Source organism: Bufo gargarizans, chromosome 3, assembly GCF_014858855.1.
Source record: "Bufo gargarizans isolate SCDJY-AF-19 chromosome 3, ASM1485885v1, whole genome shotgun sequence".
Taxonomy (NCBI): Eukaryota; Metazoa; Chordata; class Amphibia; order Anura; family Bufonidae; genus Bufo; species Bufo gargarizans.
Genome location: NC_058082.1, coordinates 411511637 through 411531549, shown reverse-complemented (window position 1 = coordinate 411531549; position 19913 = coordinate 411511637). Strand labels below are relative to the sequence as shown.

Genomic DNA, 19913 nt, shown 5'->3' with positions numbered 1-19913 from the left:
TGGTTGAGACGGAAAAGAAACAAGAAAAACAATCAACATCTTTTTTCAAAAAATGCAGAGCCTTTATTGGTGGATTCCTGGATGAGCCGGAAATAAACAAACTAATTTATCCCTTTAGAGATTCAACCTGGTAACTCAAAGAAGACATTGCAGGCACTCTAGGTAGGCTGAAATACACCATCACAGAAAACAAAACTTGACAGGCTAAACCTACAGAAGCTTAGTCGAACAGGTACACTAAATTATTTTGAGGTCTATAGTGGTGAACCACCTGAGAGGGGAAGGGGGGAGGGGCTAAGGGAGGGAGAGTTAATATGATGTTGAGTCATGTTATTGCTTTCTTTTGTTCTGAAATAATATTGTGAAATCAAATGTCAAAATTTTAATGTACTGTAACTACTGTACATGGAAAAGCCGAATAAACATTTTGTTAAAAAATAATAATAATATTAGACTTGCCTGCTAGCCCATCCCCTTCCCCGCCTGTGCCATGTCCACTTTTTCAGACTTGGGGTGAGTGGGAAAAAGTCTGCGCCAGAAATAAGCCTTATATAGGTGTATTTCTGGATAGTAAATGACCCCCTTACTATTCAGACAAAGCACCCTAGGAAGAATGTGCTCAAATAACCTCATGCCAATCAGAGACATACTTTGCATACATTTTCTCTTGCAGCACTACCTGAGCACCAAAAATAATTGTGAAACTGCTGAACATACTCTACCAACCTTGGCCGCTGTCTGTAGTCAAGATGGGTGTAAACGGTAAGTATACTTTATTACTAATCCGCCACCTGCTGGATGTTCTGGTGTAGAGCTCTTCAGTGGTTTCTGAACAGAATGTATATATGTATTACTGTTTGTTCGATATTTCAGCTATTGATATTTCATATCACCAACCTTGCTCTATTGTAGTAGAATGTGTAAGATGTTTGTCTCTACTTGTGGGAAGGAATGAGCTGATATATTCCACTATGCTACCAGTGGCTTGATTGTAGCTTGTAGTACTAGTACTCTCTGAGTAGTAAATGTCAAAAATGAAAAAAAATTGATATGATATAATCACAATGTATTATCTGCTCTATATCATAAAGTTACAGAGAGCCAACTTACTAACCTTGGGTGCCATTTGTAGAAGCTGCAGGGACAGCAGATGACAGGACAATGGTTGATCCAACAGTCTGATTATTGTCAGCAGTTATAAAATGAAGCCATGTTGTGTTTTCTGCACAAAAATCTCAGTTTATCAGTACACAAAATCTAACATTCTTGGTAATCCTGATCAGAACAATAATAACAAACCTTGTTCTGCTCTAGATTTAGATGTTTCAGGATTCAGGATAGTGTGACCGCACTGTACTGTCACCTGACTGCCTGTGCACACTCAACGTCCTGACACTGTACCAGTCAGGACACAGCAGCACAAACCCGGAGTAGACCATGAAGGAGAGGTGAGTACACTTTACTCCCCCTGTCTACTACAGACTAGTGAGACAAGTATTCACACTGCATCTTATAAAGTGAAAACTACAGCACCACTGGCAAGGCTTAGGGACCAAGTCGGAACTGCGACCACTGCAACCCTTATAGCTAAGCCACTGTATTCCAATATGTAACTTTTTGGCTTGCTTGTAGCACTAGTACCCTCTAAGTAGTAAATATTAAAATATGAAAAATACAGATATGATATATATTATTTGTTCTATGTGTTACAGAAAGATAATGTACTAACCTTTTTTACCATTTGTAGCAGTTGCAGAGACAACAGAGGACTGGACAATGGTTGCTCCACCAGTCTGATTATTGTCAGTAGTTATAAAGTGACGCCATGTTGTGTTTTCTGCACAAAAATTCTATTTATCAGTACACAAAATCTAACAGTCCTGGTAATCCTGATCAGTACAATAATAACAAACCTTGTTCAGCTCTAGATTTAGATGTTTCAGGATTCATGATAGTGTGTTTGGGTTGTAATGTGGATGGTAGGTTCTCCTGGTCACTAGGTCTGGGGGTGATATTTTGCAGAATTTCTGCACAGAACAAAAACATATCAATAAAACTAAATGTATGTTTAGGAGATGCATTGCAGCATCATCCACAAGTTCTTGATGGTAGCCTCAAAAAGTTCAATCAGACTTTTTAGTCAGTGCTTTTGCATAACAAGATGTTTTCTCTATTGTCGCTCGTCTATTTTTCAAAACTGAGTGTCTCATAGCAGGAAATCGGCTCTTTCTGGGTAACTTTAATAGAGCTGAGCAAAGCAAATGTGCTTAGCTGCCTGAGAGGCCAAGCTCACAGCAAATAATGGAAGACAGGAGAATTTTCAACAATGTTTGAAGACAAAAAGACAACTCTCAGCAATTTTTTTAAGACAATTTTTTTTTAAGTCCTATACAAAATATGTGGGGTCAGATAATTGTTGCAAATGGCAAAAATGAAAAATACACATATGCTATCACAATGCAAATGGGTGAGTTTGAATATTGGTATTAGTTTTTAATACTTTGGTCTGGACACAGTTATTACTATTTATTCCCGGCACTATTTGTAGCCATGTTGTTTACAGGGTACTATCCCAGTGGATGTAGTCCAGACCATACTTATGATATATACACATTTCCATTTTCAACCCCATTTGCAAATTATGTGATCTCTGGAGGATGTTTTTTCTGCCACCTGTATTTGCATCATGTGATTTGTAATCCTTTTTTTTTAAATATTATTTGTATACACAATAAAGCTATATTATATTTTATGGGTAAGGTTTTGGGTGGTTTTTTGTAGGTTGTTTGCAGTTTTTGATCTGGTACCTGGTTACCATAACAGATGTGGATAGTGCTCAAGCACAGTGTACTGTACACCCGTGACTTAGGTGTTTTGAGTGCTTGGCCTGTTTGGTCTTTTTTTGCTTATCACCAGCTATTGCTTGCTTTGTATGATAACTAGTGTTGAGAAAATCAAAGTCAAAATAATTGAGTTCGATCCGAATTTCAGGAAAAATTGATTTGGGGCGAAGCAAAATTTCAATTTTCCCTGAAATGACAGTAAAAACAAAAAAATTACATACTCTTGTCATCCATTTGCATGTGAAGAGGCCATGACAGCCAGCTTGATTGAAGATACTATGATACATATGACGTCACCACACCAGTATGCTGGCCAGGCTTGGTGACATCATCATGTCACCTTGCGAGATTTTGCATGTTGTCTTCAATCAAGATGGCCGCAACAGCCTGTTCGTGAGCAAATGGATAAGGTGATTTTTTTTTTTTTTTACCCTGATTAACCCCTGAAAGGCCTAAATGGTAGCAATGAATGCAGTATCTGAGGGGTGCAATGATGGGGGGTGTCTCGATTGCCATTCCCCATCATTGCACCCACTACATACAAAGAAATGTGCTTTGTTACAAAGTAATTCATCCTGAATGAAATTTCTTTGTGAAATCTGACGAAGCAGTGAATCGAATTATTCATAACTTCGCTCCTCTCTAATGATAATGTTACATAAAAGTTACTAACATTGGATACTATATGTAGCAGTTGCAGGGACAGCAATGGATGCTCGACCAGTCTGATTATTGTCAGCAGTCATAAAGTGATGCCATGTTTGTTTGTTTTTGCAGAAAAAAATCAGTTTATCAGTACACAAAATCTAACAGTCCTGGTAATCCTGTCAGCTGGGGCTTAGCTATAGGGGGTGCAGAGGTAGCAGTCACTACTGGGCCCAGGAGCCTGAGGGGGCCCAAAGACCCTTGTGCAACATAAGAAGACACCAGTATTATAGAAAGTGCATGCTGTTCAAGTTACACCTCTGGCTGGAGGAAAAGTGGTAATGTCGAGAATTTGTACAGGGGGGTGCCGTTTCAATGTTTGCCTTAGGCAGCACGAAGGCAATGTGCTTCCCTGCCCCTGGCCATAAAGCACTGAAGGAAGGGGGGCCCAAGCTGAACTCTTGCACCGGGGCCCATGATCCTTTAGCTACGCCCCTGCCTGTCAGTACAATAATAACTAGAAATGAGTGAATCGAAGTTGACAAAGTGGAATTCGATACGAATTTCAGGAAAAATTTGATTCGTCCTGAAGTCGATTTTCCTATCGCTTCGTAGTAACGAATCACATTTTATCTAAAATGGCAAGTGTTACAAAGTGAAAGTAAGAAGCTCGGGAACGAGTGAGCACCGACAATGCCATGCAGACAGCCAATCATCAGATAGCCAGCTCCTGTGATGTCACAGCCCTATAAAAAGCCTCCTCATGCCATTTTACTGTGAACTTAGTGCAGGGAGAGATGTTACAGGCACTAGGGACAGTGATTAGGAAAGACTTAAAAAAAAAACTATTGAACAGTTAAGGGAAAGATTATTCATAGTGTAGGGAAAGGATAGGGAGGCATTATCCACACAGTAGGGAGAGAGCAGGGACCAATAGAGTGTAAAGCCAGTGTGATATTTCTGCACTAATTGGGGTTACCAAAAGTGATCACTACTACAGATTTTAGGTTGTTTTAAACAGTAATTGCAGTGATCCTAGCATCTGTTATTAGGTTGAATGTGCTCTCTGATACAACCAGTTTTAGGGTGTTTTTATTTTAAATATATAAAAGTAGGTCCATTCATCCTTGCTTTTGGGGTGAATTTGCAGCCTGAAGCAAGCAGTTTTAGGGTTTGTTTATACGTCCATTCATCCTTGCTTTTGGGGTAAATTTATGGCCTGATACAGCCAGTTTTGGGGTGTGTATTTTAAATATATAAAAGTACTTCCATTCATACTTGGTTTTGGGCTGAATTTGCAGCCTAATACAAACAGTTTTGAGGTGTGTTTATTTCATATATAAAAGCAATTCCATTCATCCGTGCTTGTGGGGTAAAATTGCAATTTGAAACAACCAGTTTTGGGGTGTATTTAGTTGATATATACAGACGTGGACAAAATTGTTGGTACCCTTTGGTCAATGAAAGAAAAAGTCACAATGGTCACAGAAATAACTTTAATCTGACAAAAGTAATAATAAATTAAAATTCTATAAATGTTAACCAATGAAAGTCAGACATTGTTTTTCAACCATGCTTCAACAGAATTATGTAAAAAAATAAACTCATGAAACAGGCATGGACAAAAATGATGGTACCCCTAGAAAACACAGAACATAATGTGACCAAAGGGACATGTTAATTCAAGGTGTGTCCACTAATTAGCATCACAGGTGTCTACAACCTTGTAATCAGCCATTGGGCCTATATATATGGCTCCAGGTAATCACTGTGTTGTTTGGTGATATGGTGTGTACCACACTCGACATGGACCAGAGGAAGCAAAGGAAAGAGCTGTCTCAAGAGATCAGAAAGAAAATTATAGACAAGCATGTTAAAGGTAAAGGCTATAAGACCATCTCCAAGCAACTAGATGTTCCTGTGAGTACAGTTGCACATATTATTCATAAGTTTAAGATCCATGGGACTGTAGCCAACCTCCCTGGACGTGGCCGCAGGAGGAAAATTGATGACAAATCTAAGAGACGGATAATCCGAATGGTAACAAAAGAGCCTAGAAAGACTTCTAAAGAGATTCAAGGTGAACTTCATGCTCAAGGAACATCAGTGTCAGATCGCACCATCCGTCGTTGTTTGAGCCAAAGTGGACTACATGGGAGACGACCAAGGAGGACACCATTGTTGAAAACGAATCATAAAAAAGCAAGACTGGAATATGCCAAACTACATGTTGACAAGCCACAAAGCTTCTGGGAGAATGTCCTGTGGACAGATGAGACAAAAATCGAAGTTTTTGCCAAGGCACATCAGCTGTATGTTCACAGACGAAAAAATGAAGCATATCAAGAAAAGAACACTGTCCCTACTGTGAAACATGGAGGAGGCTCTGTTATGTTCTGGGGCTGCTTTGCTGCGTCTGGCACAGGGTGTCTTGAATCTGTGCAGGGTACAATGAAATCTCAAGACTATCAAGGAATTCTAGAGAGAAATGTACTAGCCAGTGTCAGAAAGCTTGGTCTCAGTCGCAGGTCATGGGTCTTGCAACAGGACAATGACCCAAAACACACCGCTAAAAACACCCAAGAATGGCTAAGAGGAAAAAATTGGACTATTCTAAAGTGGCCTTCTATGAGCCCTGACCTCAATCCTATTGAGCATCTTTGGAAGGAGCTGAAACATGCAGTCTGGAAAAGGCACCCTTCAAACCGGACACAACTGGAGCAGTTTGCTCATGAGGAGTGGGCCAAAATACCTGCTGAGAGGTGCAGATGTCTCATTGACAGTTACAGGAAGCGTTTGATTGCAGTGATTGCCTCAAAAGGTTGCGCAACAAAATATTAAGTTAGGGGTACCATCATTTTTGTCCATGCCTGTTTCATGAGTTTATTTTTTTACATAATTCTGTTGAAGCATGGTTGAAAAACAATGTCTGACTTTCATTGGTTAACATTTATAGAATTTTAATTTATTATTACTTTTGTCAGATTAAAGTTATTTCTGTGACCATTGTGACTTTTTCTTTCATTGACCAAAGGGTACCAACAATTTTGTCCACGTCTGTAACTACTTCCATTTACCCTTGCTTCTGTACAGAAAGTGTGCTTTGACGGAAACAGTTTTTGGGTGTATTTATTTCATATATATATATATATATATATATATATAACTACTTCCATTCGTCCTTGCTTCTGGGGTGAAATTGCAGTCTGATAGCATTGCTCTTTTACCCTTGCAGTTTTTTTTATTTATTTACAGTATGTCGGACAGACATGTGACAGGCCCTTCTAAGCGAAAGGGCAGTGGCCAAAATGTTTCTGGAGCATGCAGAAGTAGCAGCAGAAGAAGGGGGGTGGCAGCAGCAGTCTCAGTGACAGGCTTGAGCTGCCAGTGTCATCTAGCAGTCGTGTCTTGACCTGCAACCCAGCTGTCCTTAAATGATTTACTCGGTCTTCTCCTTCATGTCAAGTGACATTAGACAGCCCCAGCCAGGAGTCGGTGGGTTCCTTTGACACGACCCTTAGTTGGCATGGCCCAGGAAGAAACTCTGATCCACTACCTTTCCTTAACCTGCCTCTGTCATTTTCTGTTCCCTCAGCCCGAGAAGTATTTTATATGCCGTCGGCTTGGCTCCATTTTTCAGCGAGGACGAGCTACTGTACTAGAGGACAGTCAGCAGCTACTGCCCAGCCAAGATCTGGAGGAGAGATCTGCTGCTTCCTCTGGTAGATGGGCAAGTAGTCATGATGACAGTTGCGTGGGAGCTGATGTTGCGAGCGGTCAGGCATGTGGCCCTGAGACTGGTGAGGGCGACATCAGTGACGTGCAGACAGTAGTGGACGATGATGTGGTCAGTCGCACACAGGAGCTGGGTGAAGAGGGGGCTTCATCATCATCAGGAGAAGAGGGTGGCAGCTTACCATCAGGCAGCGGTTGAGCCAGCAGGGTGGTAGCGTGGCCGTGAGTAAGCAGGGTGGCAAAAGTGGGAGGTCGGGAGCCAAACATGCCTGGGTAGACCTCCCGCTATGCAGGAGCCTACTTGTCCATAAAGAAATAGCGGTGCAGGGGTTCACTGAGGCAGCGGTAGCAGGCATTCAAAACGGAGTGGTGGGGGGAAAATGCCATACTCAGCGTTGTGACAATTTTTCATCAAGCCATTGGAGGACGTCAGCATGGCCATTTGCAGAATCTGTGGGCAGAGGGTGAAGAGTGGCAAGGGTTCCAATGTTGGCAACAAGCCCTGCATCAACACATGCAGTGTCACCATAAAGTGGCCTGGGAAAACCGTGGTGCTAATGTCGTAGTACAGCCTGAGGCAGCAACCGCTGCATCACCCAGTGGTCCGCACCCCTTTTCCTGCAGTCAAGGCTCCACCAACTCAGTAAAAGGGAGCTGTGTTTCCTTCCTATCATCTCCTGGTCCAGATGCTCCAGCTCCTCTTCCTCCTACTCCTTGTCAGTCATTTCGTCAGCAATCGATCACAGAAGTGATTGCAAATAGACAACAGTATGAGTGCACTTATCCAACAGCGCAAAAAATGAACGTGCTCCTGTCAAGTTGCTGGCACTACAGTCCCTCCCTTTCGATATGGTGGACTCTGCACCTTTCAGAGAACCGGTGGCTTGTTCTTGGCCAAAGTGGAATGTCTGTCATGGCGTGTTGTGGGAGGGGAACTCAACACTAATCACAAAATGGAGGGAGAATGTACCAGCCCTGCAAATTAGGGAAAGGTCACCACCTAATAAATCCCAACCCGAGCTCTGACTGCTAACAGAATGAACAGACCCCGATGGTAGGACTGTTCATCCACAGGAACCATAGCCTGGCTCACCCTAGAAGGCCCTGAAGATAGTGATAGGGCCACAAACGACCTGGTCCTTCCCAGCTGAAGTAACAGGAGTCTGCCTCTGGTCTGATACCAAGATACAGGGAAATAAACACAATACAAAAAGGAAAGGCACTTAAATGGAAAGCAGGAACTCAGCCGAGATTCAGACACTAAACGATCCACTGGCACTCTGTATGTGTGGTGATATGGGGTAAATACAATGAATAATATAATGAAAGGTGATCACAATTTAATTCATAAATGTAATATAATACAATAAAATGCACAATACAATAAAAGCATATATAAACGCTGAAAATTAGTAGACAGCAGCACTGGCATGTAATGGTTCCTTTGTTAATTCATGATATAAAGTTAGTATCTTATAAGCAAGCAAACTTGACTGGATAAAGTGGTTGTCCTTTCAATCACAATATATAAAGTACAAAAGAACGCATGCAGGTGTAAGGTCCAATAATTGTGTAGCTTGTACGAAGAATTCAGCACAAATATAACTCCTAAATAGCGATGAGTGGCAGTCACTGAGATATAATACTCCAAGGCAAGAGAGTTGTGTCAGATCTTACCTTGAGCCGGCTGGAGTAAAGAACACAGTTACTCACGTATATGATGCGAATGATCCCGCATTTGAAAGTAGGCGCCGGAACAGTACGGTCTATGGCGTGTTGTAATAGACGCCGGAGCAGTGTAGTCTATGGCGTGCTGTGGTGGACGCCGGAACAGTGCGGTCTATAGCGTGTTGCTGGCTTGGCCGTCTGTATCGCAGAGTGTGCTGCGTCCCACGTGGTCCGTGACGTACCTCCGGTCCGGGACTTCAACAAGGTATCGCGAGACCTAGTGTGCGGCAATCAGAGTAGCAAGAGCTGTGCTCGGCGAGATCTGAATAGAGTTTTTCACTGGAGCGCTCCAGTTATTATAATGAATTGTTCTCAGATTCTTATTTCATCTGAGTATTTGAAGAAGGCCTTGATTCTAATGGAAGTATATCAGCTGGTTACGCCAGACGCGTTTCGGGGACCTCTTCCCCTTCCTCAGTGGCAGCTGATCTCCCAAAGTTTGGAATGAGTTTATATAGACTGCGTAGAGAGACATAAGAGGTGGTTTGGATTCTCGATTCCAGTTTTTTGTTCATTGTTCCATTTATCATAGGTACTGGCAAAAAGCGGTTTTGGATTCCCAATTTCAATGTTCCATTTGTCATAGGTGCTGTTCTGTGCAATATTGATGCAATATTTTAAAAACATTGTTTGGTTAAGACTTAGTTGGATGCTTGTTAATAAAATACATTAGATAAATATAATGAATAAATGCTGCAATAATTATTTTAAAACAAAAATAAAGATGAATATGTGAACAGATAAAAACTGACCAATTCATCCAATTGTTGTATTTAATATGTAAATAAATAAAAACATATAAAAATATATATATGCAAATTGATAAAAAAGGTATAAATAATTAAGATATATATATATATATATATATATATATATATAAGACATATATATATATAAAAGAGAAATGAATAAAAACGTATAATAGTGATACATATTGCTTGATGTCATTAAATAATAGCAGGATTACAATATTCGGACATATTTATAGAAGAGATGGATGAGATGGTAGAAGGGATGTGTGTCCGGCTCGGAGGGAGAGACTCAGTGCTGATAGACAGCCTGACATGAGGCTCACCGTCAGAAAACGGACACACAACCCGTGTCTATAAAAAGCCGAAAATTTCTAAGTCGGCATTCAGACCCATTGGGATAAGACTTCCAAAATGAAATATCAAACGTGATTCAGCCCTAGACATTCTATCTATATGCTTCCCTCCCCGCCAGTGTGTATCAATCTTTTGTAGTGCCATAAAAAACATACCTGTTAGGTCTTTATTGTGGACTTCTTTAAAATGTTTGGATAGTGAGTGTTTTATGTATCCATTAGAGTTGAGCGAACACCTGGATGTTCGGGTTCGAGAAGTTCGGCCGAACATCCCGGAAATGTTCGGGTTCGGGATCCGAACCCGATCCGAACTTCGTCCCGAACCCGAACCCCATTGAAGTCAATGGGGACCCGAACTTTTCGGCACTAAAACGGCTGTAAAACAGCCCAGGAAAGGGCTAGAGGGCTGCAAAAGGCAGCAACATGTAGGTAAATCCCCTGCAAACAAATGTGGATAGGGAAATTAATTAAAATAAAAATTAAATAAATAAAAATTAACCAAAATCAATTGGAGAGAGGTTCCATAGCAGAGAATCTGGCTTCCCGTCACCCACCACTGGAACAGTCCATTCTCAGATATTTAGGCCCCGGCACCCAGGCAGAGGAGAGAGGTCCCGTAACAGACAATCTGGCTTCATGTCAGCAGAGAATCAGTCTTCATGTCATAGCAGAGAATCAGGCTTCACGTCACCCACCACTGTAAGAGTCCATTTTCATAAATTTAGGCCCAGCACCCAGGCAGAGGAGAGAGGTCCCGTAACAGACAATCTGGCTTCATGTCAGCAGAGAATCAGTCTTCATATCATAGCAGAGAATCTGGCTTCCCGTTACCCACCACTGGAACAGTCCATTCTCAGATATTTAGGCCCCGGCACCCAGGCAGAGGAGAGAGGTCCCGTAACAGACAATCTGGCTTCATGTCAGCAGAGAATCAGTCTTCATATCATAGCAGAGAATCAGGCTTCACGTCAGCCACCACTGCAACAGTCCATTGTCATAAATTCAGGCCCAGCACCCAGGCAGAGGAGAGAGGTCCCGTAACAGACAATCTGGCTTCATGTCAGCAGAGAATCAGTCTGCATGTCATAGCAGAGAATGAGGCTTCACGTCACCCACCACTGCAACAGTCCATTTTCATAAATTTAGGCCCAGCACCCAGGCAGAGGAGAGAGGTCCCGTAACAGAGGATCTGGCTTCATGTCACCAGAGAATCAGTCTGCATGTCATAGCAGAGAATCAGGCTTCACGTCACCCACCACTGCAACAGTCCATTTTCATAAATTTAGGCCCAGCACCCAGGCAGAGGAGAGAGGTCCCGTAACAGAGGATCTGGCTTCATGTCACCAGAGAATCAGTCTGCATGTCATAGCAGAGAATCAGGCTTCACGTCAGCCACCACTGCAACAATCCATTGGCATATATTTAGGCCTAGCACACAGGCAGAGGAGAGAGGTCCCGTAACAGACAATCTGGCTTCATGTCAGCAGAGAATCAGTCTTCATATCATAGCAGAGAATCAGGCTTCACGTCAGCCACCAATGCAACAGTCCATTGTCAGATATTTAGGCCCAGCACCCAGGCAGAGGAGAGAGGTCCCGTAACAGAGGATCTGGCTTCATGTCAGCAGAGAATCAGTCTTCATGTCATAGCAGAGAATCAGGCTTCACGTCACCCACCACTGTAAGAGTCCATTTTCATAAATTTAGGCCCAGCACCCAGGCAGAGGAGAGAGGTCCCGTAACAGACGATCTGGCTTCATGTCAGCAGAGAATCAGTCTGCATGTCATAGCAGAGAATGAGGCTTCACGTCACCCACCACTGCAACAGTCCATTTTCATAAATTTAGGCCCAGCACCCAGGCAGAGGAGAGAGGTCCCGTAACAGAGGATCTGGCTTCATGTCACCAGAGAATCAGTCTGCATGTCATAGCAGAGAATCAGGCTTCACGTCACCCACCACTGCAACAGTCCATTTTCATAAATTTAGGCCCAGCACCCAGGCAGAGGAGAGAGGTCCCGTAACAGAGGATCTGGCTTCATGTCACCAGAGAATCAGTCTGCATGTCATAGCAGAGAATCAGGCTTCACGTCAGCCACCACTGCAACAATCCATTGGCATATATTTAGGCCTAGCACACAGGCAGAGGAGAGAGGTCCCGTAACAGACAATCTGGCTTCATGTCAGCAGAGAATCAGTCTTCATATCATAGCAGAGAATCAGGCTTCACGTCAGCCACCAATGCAACAGTCCATTGTCAGATATTTAGGCCCAGCACCCAGGCAGAGGAGAGAGGTCCCGTAACAGACAATCTGGCTTCATGTCAGCAGAGAATCAGTCTGCATGTCATAGCAGAGAATGAGGCTTCACGTCACCCACCACTGCAACAGTCCATTTTCATAAATTTAGGCCCAGCACCCAGGCAGAGGAGAGAGGTCCCGTAACAGAGGATCTGGCTTCATGTCAGCAGAGAATCAGTCTGCATGTCATAGCAGAGAATCAGGCTTCACGTCAGCCACCACTGCAACAGTCCATTGTCATAAATTCAGGCCCAGCACCCAGGCAGAGGAGAGAGGTCCCGTAACAGACAATCTGGCTTCATGTCACCAGAGAATCAGTCTGCATGTCATAGCAGAGAATGAGGCTTCACGTCAGCCACCACTGCAACAATCCATTGGCATATATTTAGGCCTAGCACACAGGCAGAGGAGAGGTTCATTCAACTTTGGGTAGCCTTGCAATATAATGGTAAAATGAAAATAAAAATAGGATTGAATGAGGAAGTGCCCTGGAGTCCAATAATATATGGTTATGGGGAGGTAGTTAATGTCTAATCTGGACAAGGGACGGACAGGTCCTGTGGGATCCATGCCTGGTTCATTTTTATGAACGTCAGCTTGTCCACATTGGCTGTAGACAGGCGGCTGCGTTTGTCTGTAATGACGCCCCCTGCCGTGCTGAATACACGTTCAGACAAAACGCTGGCTGCCGGGCAGGCCAGCACCTCCAAGGCATAAAAGGCTAGCTCTGGCCACGTGGACAATTTAGAGACCCAGAAGTTGAATGGGGCCGAACCATCAGTCAGTACGTGGAGGGGTGTGCACACGTACTGTTCCACCATGTTAGTGAAATGTTGCCTCCTGCTAACACGTTGCGTATCAGGTGGTGGTGCAGTTAGCTGTGGCGTGTTGACAAAAGTTTTCCACATCTCTGCCATGCTAACCCTGCCCTCAGAGGAGCTGGCCGTGACACAGCTGCCTTGGCGACCTCTTGCTCCTCCTCTGCCTTGGCCTTGGGCTTCCACTTGTTCCCCTGTGACATTTGGGAATGCTCTCAGTAGCGCGTCTACCAACGTGCGCTTGTACTCGCGCATCTTCCTATCACGCTCCAGTGCAGGAAGTAAGGTGGGCACATTGTCTTTGTAGCGTGGATCCAGCAGGGTGGCAACCCAGTAGTCCGCACAGGTTAAAATGTGGGCAACTCTGCTGTCGTTGCGCAGGCACTGCAGCATGTAGTCGCTCATGTGTGCCAGGCTGCCCAGGGGTAAGGACAAGCTGTCCTCTGTGGGAGGCGTATCGTCATCGTCCTGCCTTTCCCCCCAGCCACGCACCAGTGATGGACCCGAGCTGCGTTGGGTGCCACCCCGCTGTGACCATGCTTCATCCTCATCCTCCTCCACCTCCTCCTCATCCTCGTCCTCCTCGTCCTCCAGTAGTGGGCCCTGGCTGGCCACATTTGTACCTGGCCTCTGCTGTTGCCAAAAACCTCCCTCTGAGTCACTTCGAAGAGACTGGCCTGAAAGTGCTAAAAATGACCCCTCTTCCTCCTCCTCCTCCTCCTCCTGGGCCACCTCCTCTTCCATCATCGCCCTAAGTGTTTTCTCAAGGAGACATAGAAGTGGTATTGTAACGCTGATAACGGTGTCATCGCCACTGGCCATGTTGGTGGAGTACTCGAAACAGCGCAACAGGGCACACAGGTCTCGCATGGAGGCCCAGTCATTGGTGGTGAAGTGGTGCTGTTCTGTAGTGCGACTGACCCGTGCGTGCTGCAGCTGAAACTCCACTATGGCCTGCTGCTGCTCGCACAGTCTGTCCAGCATGTGCAAGGTGGAGTTCCACCTGGTGGGCACGTCGCATATGAGGCGGTGAGCGGGAAGGCCGAAGTTACGCTGTAGCGCAGACAGGCGAGCAGCAGCAGGATGTGAACGCCGGAAGCGCGAACAGACGGCCCGCACTTTATGCAGCAGCTCTGACATGTCGGGGTAGTTGTGAATGAACTTCTGCACCACCAAATTCAGCACATGCGCCAAGCAAGGGATGTGCGTCAAATTGGCTAGTCCCAGAGCTGCAACGAGATTTCGCCCATTATCACACACCACCAGGCCGGGCTTGAGGCTCACCGGCAGCAACCACTCGTCGGTCTGTTGTTCAATACCCCGCCACAACTCCTGTGCGGTGTGGGGCCTGTCCCCCAAACATATGAGTTTCAGAATGGCCTGCTGACGTTTACCCCGGGCTGTGCTGAAGTTGGTGGTGAAGGTGTGTGGCTGACTGGATGAGCAGGTGGAAGAAGAGGAGGAGGAAGCCGAGAAGGAGGAGGTGGCAACAGGAGGCAAAGAATGTTGCCCTGCGATCCTTGGCGGCGGAAGGACGTGCGCCAAACAGCTCTCCGCCTGGGGCCCAGCTGCCACTACATTTACCCAGTGTGCAGTTAGGGAGATATAGCGTCCCTGGCCGTGCTTACTGGTCCACGTATCTGTGGTTAGGTGGACCTTGCTACAGATGGCGTTGCGCAGTGCACACTTGATTTTATCGGATACTTGGTTGTGCAGGGAAGGCACGGCTCTCTTGGAGAAGTAGTGCCGGCTGGGAACAACATACTGTGGGACAGCAAGCGACATGAGCTGTTTGAAGCTGTCTGTGTCCACCAGCCTAAATGACAGCATTTCATAGGCCAGTAGTTTAGAAATGCTGGCATTCAGGGCCAGGGATCGAGGGTGGCTAGGTGGGAATTTACGCTTTCTATCAAATGTTTGTGAGATGGAGAGCTGAACGCTGGCGTGTGACATGGTTGAGACGCTTGGTGACGGAGGTGGTGGTGGTGGTGTTGGTGGTACATCCCCTGTTTGCTGGGCGGCAGGTGCCAACGTTCCTCCAGAGGCGGAGGAAGAGGCCGAGGCGGCAGCAGCAGAATAGGCCGAGGCGGCAGCAGCAGAAGAGGTAGCAGGGGGAGCCTGAGTGACTTCCTTGGTTTTAAGGTGTTTACTCCACTGCAGTTCATGCTTTGCATGCAGGTGCCTGGTCATGCAGGTTGTGCTCAGGTTCAGAACGTTAATGCCTCGCTTCAGGCTCTGATGGCACAGCGTGCAAACCACTCGGGTCTTGTCGTCAGCACATTGTTTGAAGAAGTGCCATGCCAGGGAACTCCTTGAAGCTGCCTTTGGGGTGCTCGGTCCCAGATGGCGGCGGTCAGTAGCAGGCGGAGTCTCTTGGCGGCGGGTGTTCTGCTTTTGCCCACTGCTCCCTCTTTTGCTACGCTGTTGGCTCGGTCTCACCACTGCCTCTTCCTCCGAACTGTGAAAGTCAGTGGCACGACCTTCATTCCATGTGGGGTCTAGGACCTCATCGTCCCCTGCATCGTCTTCCACCCAGTCTTGATCCCTGACCTCCTGTTCAGTCTGCACACTGCAGAAAGACGCAGCAGTTGGTACCTGTGTTTCGTCATCATCAGAGACATGCTGAGGTGGTATTCCCATGTCCTCATCATCAGGAAACATAAGTGGTTGTGCGTCAGTGCATTCTATGTCTTTCACCGCTGGGGAAGGGCTAGGTGGATGCCCTTGGGAAACCCTGCCAGCGGAGTCTTCAAACAGCATAAGAGACTGCTGCATAACTTGAGGCTGAGACAGTTTCCCTGGTATGCATGGGGGTGATGTGACAGACTGATGGGGTTGGTTTTCAGGCGCCATCTGTGCGCTTTCTGCAGAAGACTGGGTGGGAGATAATGTGAACGTGCTGGATCCACTGTCGGCCACCCAATTGACTAATGCCTGTACCTGCTCAGGCCTTACCATCCTTAGAACGGCATTGGGCCCCACCATATATCGCTGTAAATTCTGGCGGCTACTGGGACCTGAGGTAGTTGGTACACTAGGACGTGTGGATGTGGCAGAACGGCCACGTCCTCTCCCAGCACCAGAGGGTCCACTAACACCACCACGACCATGTCCACGTCCGCGTCCCTTACTAGATGTTTTTCTCATTGTTATGGTTCACCACAACAACAAATATATTATTTGGCCCAATGTATTGTATTCAAATTCAGCGGGATATAAATTTGAGGCCTAGTATTTAGGCGCTGGGTGACCGGTATGGATTTAGTGACAGAATTAGACTTGGAAATGCACAGAAGCGTGTGTGTGAAGTTATTCTGAATGACCCTATGTGCACCTTGAATATTATATACCCTTTTTGGGATAGATTTCAAATAGCTCTGATATAGCAGGAACCACTAAATTATGAAATTGCTAAATTGGGAATTGTATTTCAACCCAGAACAAAAAATGTGCTTTGACGGACACTAAATATCTTGCCCAGCAACAACAGTACAGCGGTAACGAGAGATTTAGCAGGATATAAATTTGAGGCCTAGTATTTAGGCGCTGGGTGACAGGTATGGGTTTAGTGACAGAATTAGACTTGGAAATACACAGTAGAGGGTGTGTGTGAAGTTATTCTGAATGACCCTATGTGCACCTTGAATATTATATACCCTTTTTGGGATAGATTTCAAATAGCTCTGATATAGCAGGAACCACTAAATTATGAAATTGCTAAATTGGGAATTGTATTTCAACCCAGAACAAAAAATGTGCTTTGACGGACACTAAATATCTTTCCAAGCAACAACAGTACAGCGGTAACGAGAGATTTAGCAGGATATAAATTTGAGGCCTAGTATTTAGGCGCTGGGTGACAGGTATGGGTTTAGTGACAGAATTAGACTTGGAAATACACAGTAGCGGGTGTGTGTGAAGTTATTCTGAATGACCCAATGTGCACCTTGAATATTATATACCCTTTTAGGGATAGATTTCAAATAGCTCTGATATAGCAGAAACCACTAAATTATGAAATTGCTAAATTGGGAATTGTATTTCAACCCAGAACAAAAAATGTGCTTTGACGGACACTAAATAACTTTCCCAGCTACAACAGGACAGCGGTAACGAGAGATTTAGCAGGATATAAATTTGAGGCCTAGTATTTAGGCGCTGGGTGACAGGTATGGGTTTAGTGACAGAATTAGACTTGGAAATACACAGTAGCGGGTGTGTGTGAAGTTATTCTGAATGACCCAATGTGCACCTTGAATATTATATACCCTTTTAGGGATAGATTTCAAATAGCTCTGATATAGCAGAAACCACTAAATTATGAAATTGCTAAATTGGGAATTGTACTTCAACCCAGAACAAAAAATGTGCTTTGACGGACACTAAATAACTTTCCCAGCTACAACAGGACAGCGGTAACGAGAGATTTAGCAGGATATAAATTTGAGGCCTAGTATTTAGGCGCTGGGTGACAGGTATGGGTTTAGTGACAGAATTAGACTTGGAAATACACAGTAGCGGGTGTGTGTGAAGTTATTCTGAATGACCCTATGTGCACCTTCAATATGATCTACCCTTTTAGGGATAGATTTCAAATAGCTCTGATATAGCAGAAACCACTAAATTATGAAATTGCTAAATTGGGAATTGTATTTCAACCCAGAACAAAAAATGTGCTTTGACGGACACTAAATAACTTTCCCAGCTACAACAGGACAGCGGTAACGAGAGATTTAGCAGGATATAAATTTGAGGCCTAGTATTTAGGCGCTGGGTGACAGGTATGGGTTTAGTGACAGAATTAGACTTGGAAATACACAGTAGCGGGTGTGTGTGAAGTTATTCTGAATGACCCAATGTGCACCTTGAATATTATATACCCTTTTAGGGATAGATTTCAAATAGCTCTGATATAGCAGAAACCACTAAATTATGAAATTGCTAAATTGGGAATTGTACTTCAACCCAGAACAAAAAATGTGCTTTGACGGACACTAAATAACTTTCCCAGCTACAACAGGACAGCGGTAACGAGAGATTTAGCAGGATATAAATTTGAGGCCTAGTATTTAGGCGCTGGGTGACAGGTATGGGTTTAGTGACAGAATTAGACTTGAAAATACACAGTAGCGGGTGTGTGTGAAGTTATTCTGAATGACCCAATGTGCACCTTGAATATTATATACCCTTTTAGGGATAGATTTCAAATAGCTCTGATATAGCAGAAACCACTAAATTATGAAATTGCTAAATTGGGAATTGTACTTCAACCCAGAACAAAAAATGTGCTTTGACGGACACTAAATAACTTTCCCAGCTACAACAGGACAGCGGTAACGAGAGATTTAGCGGGATATAAATTTGAGGCCTAGTATTTAGGCGCTGGGTGACCGGTATGGATTTAGTGACAGAATTAGACTGGGATATGGCCAAAAAATAACCACACTATTGCTGGTTAAATGCACTTGGTGACGGGCGCAGCTTGCCCCTGATGTAGTATATGGCCAAAAAATGAACAGACTATTGCTGGTTAAATGCACTTGGTGTCACAGCTTGACCAACCACACTACTGAGGGTTAAATGCACTTGGTGACGGGCGCAGCTTGCCCCTGATGTAGTATATGGCCAAAAAATAAACAGACTATTGCTGGTTAAATGCACTTGGTGTGACAGCTTCACCCTGATGTAGGCTTTAGCCAGAAAACAACCACACCATTGAGGGTTAAATGCACTTGGTGACAGGCGCAGCTTGCCCCTGATTTTGTATATGGCCAAAAAATGAACAGACTATTGCTGGTTAAATGCACTTGGTGTGACAGCTTCACCCTGATGTAGGCTTTAGCCAAAAAACAACCACACCATTGAGGGTTAAATGCACTTGGTGACAGGCGCAGCTTGCCCCTGATTTTGTATATGGCCAAAAAATGAACAGACTATTGCTGGTTAAATGCACTTGGTGTGACAGCTTCACCCTGATGTAGGCTTTAGCCAAAAAACAACCACACCATTGAGGGTTAAATGCACTTGGTGACAGGCGCAGCTTGCCCCTGATTTTGTATATGGCCAAAAAATGAACAGACTATTGCTGGTTAAATGCACTTGGTGTGACAGCTTCACCCTGATGTAGGCTTTAGCCAAAAAACAACCACACCATTGAGGGTTAAATGCACTTGGTGACAGGCGCAGCTTGCCCCTGATTTTGTATATGGCCAAAAAATGAACAGACTATTGCTGGTTAAATGCACTTGGTGTGACAGCTTCACCCTGATGTAGGCTTTAGCCAAAAAACAACCACACCATTGAGGGTTAAATGCACTTGGTCGCAGCTTGTGCTGGCGCACCACAAGACACAAAATGGCCGCCGATCACCCCAGAAAAATGTGACTGACAAACGGTCTGGGCAGCCTAAAAACAGTGAGCAATTGAGGATCAGCAGCTCAATGATCCACAGCTGCAGATCGATCAGTTAATCAAGTCCTTTGGAGGAGTTAATCTGCCTAATCTCGCCCTACTGTCGCAGCCGCAACCTCTCCCTACGCTAATCAGAGCAGAGTGACGGGCGGCGCTATGTGACTCCAGCTTAAATAGAGGCTGGGTCACATGGTGCTCTGGCCAATCACAGCCATGCCAATAGTAGGCATGGCTGTGATGGCCTCTTGGGGCAAGTAGTATGACGCTTGTTGATTGGCTGCTTTGCAGCCTTTCAAAAAGCGCCAAGAAAGCGTCACAAAAGCGCCAAGAA

At 44.7% G+C, this 19913-nt stretch overlaps 1 protein-coding gene across 7 annotated transcripts in view; it reads right to left on the bottom strand.

The window, feature by feature from the left end:
• The window catches only part of LOC122932493, a 155003-nt gene that overhangs the window by 103134 nt on the left and 31956 nt on the right, over nucleotides 1–19913 (bottom strand). For 6 of the 7 annotated variants that reach the window (XR_006388309.1, XR_006388308.1, XM_044286940.1 and 3 more), the window contains exons 9-11: nucleotides 1115–1222; nucleotides 898–1014; nucleotides 727–828 (exon numbers count right to left, since the gene is read on the bottom strand). The exons of the other annotated variant lie outside the window; for it this stretch is intronic. Coding sequence is in view for 4 of the 6 variants with exons in the window: in XM_044286940.1 (XP_044142875.1) it covers nucleotides 727–828; nucleotides 898–1014; nucleotides 1115–1222 (327 nt within the window). In the remaining 2 variants the exon portion in view is untranslated. The remainder of the gene's footprint in view (nucleotides 1–726; nucleotides 829–897; nucleotides 1015–1114; nucleotides 1223–19913) is intronic. 7 annotated transcript variants of the gene reach the window in all.